Raw genomic sequence first — 6,501 nt, 5'->3', positions numbered from 1 at the left:
GGAATCAAGGCTGTGCCAGTGCAGCAATGCCAGGTCAATGTTTTTCAAGCATGAGCTAGAGAGGATCACCCTGGCACCTTCAGAGATAGAAATGAATCCTCTTCCAGTCTCATTCCTTCTCTCCCTGCCTGTTCTGAGTGGCTCCTGAGGATTTTTCCTGCAGTTTCCCCAGGATTGCTGAGGGTTTGGGAATGAAGGGAAATACAGGGCGGGCAGAGCAGAGTTGGTGTCAGGTCTCCTCTCCCTGAGTGAATCCAGGCCTCTTGTAGGTGTCTCCAATGGATGGTAGGAGCTGAAGTCATCCCTGGAGGCTGTGCTGGCTGCTGCATGGCCTGGGTGGGGCAGGTGACACCGTTTGAAATGTGGAGTATGTAAAACATCAGCTCCCCATACCTGTACCTGCCCCTCATGCAGCAGAGGCAACAGGCTGAGGTGTCAAAGCTGCATTGCACTGCCAGGATATTAAAATGTGCTCCAAACACCTCTGAAGGTGCCACCAGAGGTGGGTTCTCCCCCGTTTTCCCAGGTTTCCAAAGCTGGGCTGGTTTGGTGGAACAGTTCTGCTCAGGGACAGCGGGGTGTGCTTTAGGGTTTCCTTTCCCAGGATTTCCTTTTGGCTGATTTTCTTTCTCCTTCCTGGCTGTTCCCTGTGCCCCCAGGAGGATCATGGAGGGGAGGTGGATGACAACGATGACCTGGAGCTCGTCCAGGAGCAGAAGGAGCCTGTGGGAAGGCAGGGAGCTGCTGGCAAGAAGGATGACTACTTCTGAGAGCCGCTGAAAAACCAGGATACTGCAGGAATGAGGGGATGGGAACTCCTCCGGGGAGCTGCCTCCTGAATGAAACACTGCCCAGAGCAGAGGCAGGAGGAGGGGGCTCTCTGCAGGCCCTGGCAGGGGGTTTGCAGATGAAAATACGAAAATCCCATCTCAGTGTGGGCCACTGCTGCCTCTGAGATCTCTCAGACTGGGAATGACCTTATCCTGCTGCTTTTCTTAGAAGCACTTTTTGATTTACTGTGTCCTTCGCCCTCTTGTTCTTCACATCCCCTTTCTAAGCCGGAGAGGGTTTTTTGGGCTGGTTTTGGGGGTGTTTTTACCCCCCTGTGCAGCAGAGGGGTGCCTGAGCTGGTCCCTGGACTCACTCTAATACAAGGAATCTGTCTTCATAAATGATTTTGTGTTTCTTTAACACATCCTCTGAGCAGGGTGGGGAGGGAACCCGAGGGAATTTCCTGTTCTGTGCCCCGGAGCTGTGCAAGAGCACCAACCACACCACAGCAGAGGAGCAATCACAGGAGGAATTATACCCAGCAGAGGGTGTGAGTGTGGATGTGAACACCTTCCTGCTGCAGAGACCCTGCAGAGAGATCCCTGCAGAGCTCTCCCTGCCCTGCCTTTGAGCTGTGTGACACTCCTGCTGGCCTCAGAGTGTCCCCTGCAGCGCTGCGCCTCCTCCCTGCTGCAGCTGAGGGCTGCCCTGAGCTCTTCCCCACGGAGACAGGGACAGCCACAGCATGAAATAGGGAAAAAAGGGAATATTTGCAGCCCAACTAATGTAGTTCCAGCCTGTTTGGATTACTTCCAGTTTCCCAGCGGGAGCCAAGGTAAATTTTGTCTCTTGTGGAGAGGTTTTGATCAGCAAGATGGGAGTTGTTGATGGAGTAGATTGAATCCTGTGGGACTTTACTCAGCCTCCACAAGACATCTTACCTGGCCTTAGGGACAAAGGAACAGTCAGCTGGAATTAAAAATGAAAGGAGAATGGGTTTAATCACCCCAGAACCTGTTTTAAGTGATAAGAGCAGGGCAGAGCTGTCCCACTCCCTGCCCTGAGCTCTGTCCTCCTTCCTCATCACCAGACTCTGGGACCTCAATCACCAAACACAGGGAATTGTGCCTGAATCTCATCACCTGCTAAAAAATCAGAGCATCTTTGTTCTCTATTTGGATTAGCTGAGCTCTTTTTAATCCCTTGTTTGTGGCATATTTTGCAAGCACTTTTAGGCACTGGGGAAAACAATATTTATTTCCCAACAAGCTCAGCCTTTTTCATTCTGACAGCATTGATTATTTTTTTTTTCTTCTTCCACTGGTTGTAATAGAGCTTGAAATTTACATTTCATAGGACTTTTTGGTTCTTTGTTTTCATTCTGCTTGTGTTTCTTACCAGTACAATCAGCTGTGCAAGTCCAACTCTGGCATAGAATAGAGCAGAATAAGGAAAGAGAAAATTTTAGGAAATTATCTTTTAGCCAAGAGCCAGAGCTGCTCATAGAGCCCAGTAAGGAGCTCACTACCAAACCCTGGTGGGGTTCAAGATGCACAAAATGCCCAGCTATCTCTTGTTACAAGGCATTTTAAGGATTAACTATCCAATTAAGAAATGACACCTAAATTATTTCCCCTTTTAACCCAGTAACTGATCCCTCGAAATCCTCAATGTGAATTTTTCTGTCCAGTTACACAAAACCACCCAAGCCCATGGAGAAGAAGGTAAAAAAGAACAACCTACCTCCACCCTAAAACCTCCATCTTGCTTCATATTTATTTCTATATTCTAAAACCCCAAACTCTTAAGTTTTCCACCCTGCGATCCCCAAACTCTTAAGTTTTCCACTTCTAACCAACTCCACGCCCACAATCCCAGTTCCATCATTCCATTTTGGAACTCTTCTCCACAGCCTCAGGTCAAATGCAGTTTTCTGTGCCTGTCAGCACAGAAAGTTTTCATTTTAAACAGAAAGTTTAAAATTCTCAGCAGCCAGGGTTCCAGCAGCCCAGCTGTGTTCAGCTCAGCTCTGGGAGGTTCAGCCCTGACTGGAAGTGAATCAAGCACTGGAAATAGAAGCCCAATGGGGGTGAAGCTGCTCATGGATTCAGGCTGCAGGAAAATCTAAATTAGGAGGCAGATTCTCTGCGTTTGCATGTCTAGGGTGAGTAATCCTCAAAGTTATGACTCGGAGGGAAGTGTAGCAACTCAACTGAATGCAAAGCTCCCAGCTTGGAGGATGCTTTAGGAACCATATGTCATGTGCTGCCCTCAGCTGAGAGCAAGCATCTCTGCCCTGGGGACTGTCTGCCCTGGCCATATCCGAGACTAAAATTAGCAGAGTGCTGCATGAATTGTGAGCTGGAGGTTGTCAGTGCTTCATTGCCTGGCCCACAGCGAGTTCTGATACTATTTCAGTGTTTCCTTGAGAAGAGACAATTAATCCAGTGGAGGAGAAGCAGAAAAGCCAAACCCTGTGGTGCTGGGTCTGGCTGGAGGGTCTGAAGCAATCTGGGCTCCTGCTGGGGCTTCTCAGCTTGGACACATTGCAGGCTTTGACCTGAGCAGCAGAATGATGAAGCTGTGCCATGAAAAAGCCCAGGCTGGGTTTTACTGCACAGAACAAGTCTCAGGAAACAGATGGATTGATAAGAGAGCAAACAATGAAAAAAAGGATTCCCAGGGAGCCAGCACAGCCAGGCTGACCAAGCCAAAGCACAGGGGCCTGCTTGGCTCAGCATAAATAATTGGGCTTTTGCTCAGCCACAGTGCAAGGCCAAAAAAAGTGCAGAAGGTTTCGTTAACCTCGAGTGTTATACATTTTTTTGATGGGTTCAGGGCCTTCACTGCTGGGCCAACCATTTTCCTTCCCTGCAGCACACTCCAGACCTTTGGATCTCCCAGCAGAACTCAGGGTGAGTTCATCACAAGTTGTTCATAACAAGTTGTTCATCAGAGGTTGTTGATCACAAGGTGTTGATCACAAGTTGTTCCTCACAAGTTGTCCATCACAAGTTGATCATCACAAGTTGTTCCTCACAAGTTGTTCCCCACAAGGTGTTGATCACAAGTTGTTCCTCATAGGTTGTTCATCACAAGTTGTTAATCACAAGGTGTTCCTCACAAGTTGTTCATCATGTTGTTCCCGTTGTTCATCACAAGTTGTTAATCACAAATTGTTCACCACAAGGTGCTCCTCACAAGTTGTTCATCACGTTGTTCCCCACAAGTTTTTCCTCACAAGTTGTTGATCACAAGTTGTTGATCACAAGTTGTTCCTCACAAGTTGTCCATCACAAGTTGATCATCACAAGTTCTTCATGACAAGTTGTTGATCACAAGTTGTTCATCACAAGTTGTCCATCACAAGTTGTCCATCACAAGTTGTTTATCGCGTTGTTCCCCACAAGTTGATCATCACAAGTTGTTGATCACAAATTGTTGATCACAAGTCATTGATTACCAGTTGTCCATCACAAGTTGTTGTCCATCACAAGCAGCCACAGAGGTTGGTGCCAGATCTCCTCCCTGGACATGGCAATGACAGCTCTGGGAACAATCACCGCTGTCAGGAGAAGGACACAAAGTTTGAAGGAGGAAAACCTTGCTTGGTTTGGCTCCAGCCACTCGCTGAACACGCTCACATTGCTCAGGAAGGGCTGTCAGAGCTCCAGTTTTTGCATCCTGGCTGAATTCCACACGTAAATTTGCCAAGAAGTGCCTTCAGCAGCACAGCACCTCTCCCTGCTCCAGTATCCGAGTGTTCTCCAAGCCATAACTGCACCTTCAGCATCCTTTTCTATGCTGATCCTATTTTTTTATTGATCCCTCTTGGTATCGAAAGAGATTCCTGGCAATTTTCCATAGGCTGGCAGACACCCCCATTAAATCTGGTGAAAAATTAGATGTAGAAATAACTTGAAATACTTGATATTGGTAAATTAAAGATTTCCTCAGGAAACATACACTTGAAAAATCCAGTATTTCCAATAGGAAGAGGTGTCCTGATGTCAGAATGTTCATGTTCGATGCATCAGAAAGCAAAATTATTTAAACAAATTCCACACTGCTGCAAATTATACTTTGTGTATATGCGAGCATCACCTTCCAGACATGATTTGGGTTTGGTTTTGTTCAGGCTGTGAAATAAAAATAGGCCTCGGGATCTTATTTTTGTTGTATTTTCAAGTTACATAATTCAAATGTTGTTTTTAAAGGAAACATACACAGGAAACTGCAATGTGTTTCTAAATAGGTAACACAGTGAAGAACTGCAGCAACGTGTTCAGGCACATTGCTGAGGCTTTTAACAAAATATATGTTAATTATTCTGTTTTACAAGTTAAATATAGACAAATGCCTATGTTTTGCTATAAAATCTGGAACACAGCTTTATGTAAAACCTGATCAAAACCAAAAAGAAATGTTGCTTTTTTTCCCCCTGCTACTCAGAAAAGGACTTAAAGCAACTTTTACCAATTTAACAGCTCAAAGGATCTCCAACCATTGTTTAATCCTTTATTTTTATTTTTCTTTCATTAGAGCTCTTTTCTTTCCCCATTTAGACAAGTCAATACTCTCATGTACCTCTCTCAAGGTCCTTCAGAGAACATCAATTTGGGGGAAGGCAGGAAGAAGAATTTGGGGAAGGCAGGAGGAGGAATTTGGGGAAGGCAAGAGGAGGACTTTGGGGAAGGCAGGAGGAGGAATTTGGGGAAGGCAAGAGGAGGACTTTGGGGAAGGCAGGAGGAGGAATTCGGGGGAAGGCGGGAGGAGGAATTTGGGGAAGGCAAGAGGAGGAATTTGGGGAAGGCAGGAGGAGGAATTTGGGACAAGGCAGGAAGAGGAATATCCTCGTTCCTTCTGTCTCAAGGCGTGCACTAAGACCCAGAGCTATCCCTGCTCTCAGCTGACCTCCTGGGAAGGTCTAAAGTACATCCCTGCCGAGTTTATTTAAATTCCCAAAGCCAAGAGGTTGAAGCAGCCTGGGTGTGCGGTTATCACCGTGTTAAAAATCAAATCAAATCCGTGTGAGCTCCGTTTCTTCGAACAAGGTTTGCATCAGCTGAAGGGGAGCTCTGTCACCTTCCCCAGCCCTGCTGGTGTCAGCCCCCGGGCACAGAGGCACCTCCCGGCCATCCCCAGGCTCATTTTTGGGGGGTTTTATCCATGTAATGTGAGAATTATTGTATTTTACAGGTTAAATATAGACAAATGGTTATGTTCTGCTATAAAAATTACAATAGGATGCTATGTAAAGCCAGATCAAAACCACGGACAAATTAAAAAAATTTTTTTTCTTTTTTTGGTTTGAAATGAAATCTGCAACTCGACCAAGACAGGACTGAGCAGCCCCCCAAGCCCTGGGGGACGCGACCTCGGTGGGCACAGCAGAGCCCGGGGGAGGCACGGTGGGGGCTGCACATCCCCAGTGCCAACGTTTGCGGGGTCTGGGCATCCCTGTACTGATACCTGGGGGGGTCTGAGCATCCCTGTGCCAACCCTTGTGGGGTCTGAGCATCCCCTTGTGCCGACCCTAAAGGGGTCTCAGCATCCCCTGCGCCCGCACCTGGGGTCTGAGCATCCCTCTACGGACCCTTGTGGGGTCTCAGCATCCCCCCCATGTGGGATATCAGCATCCTCCGTGCGGGTCCTTGCGGGGTCTCAGCATCCCCCGTGCCCATCCCTGCGGGGTCTCAGCATCCCCTTGTGCTGACCCTTGCGGGGTCT

General features: G+C 47.5%; 2 protein-coding genes across 2 annotated transcripts in view; both read left to right on the top strand.

Moving 5' to 3' along the window:
• Positions 1-1,172, top strand: part of LOC102036951 (Golgi integral membrane protein 4-like) — a gene marked incomplete at its 5' end in the record, with an annotated part of 14,333 nt that extends 13,161 nt beyond the window's left edge. The window contains one exon of the mRNA XM_031062494.1: positions 660-1,172. Within this exon, the coding sequence (XP_030918354.1) occupies positions 660-770 (111 nt within the window). The remainder of the gene's footprint in view (positions 1-659) is intronic.
• Positions 1,173-2,926: 1,754 nt separating this feature from the next.
• Positions 2,927-6,501, top strand: part of FNDC10 (fibronectin type III domain containing 10) — a 6,232-nt gene continuing 2,657 nt past the window's right edge. The window contains exons 1-2 of the mRNA XM_031062493.1: positions 2,927-2,935; positions 3,649-3,686. Coding sequence (XP_030918353.1) covers positions 2,927-2,935; positions 3,649-3,686 — 47 coding nt within the window. The remainder of the gene's footprint in view (positions 2,936-3,648; positions 3,687-6,501) is intronic.

This window comes from Geospiza fortis, unplaced genomic scaffold (genome assembly GCF_000277835.1).
Source record: "Geospiza fortis unplaced genomic scaffold, GeoFor_1.0 scaffold37, whole genome shotgun sequence".
Taxonomy (NCBI): Eukaryota; Metazoa; Chordata; class Aves; order Passeriformes; family Thraupidae; genus Geospiza; species Geospiza fortis.
The sequence above is the reverse complement of the archived record's forward strand: the minus strand, read 5'-3'. Positions and strand labels throughout refer to the sequence as shown.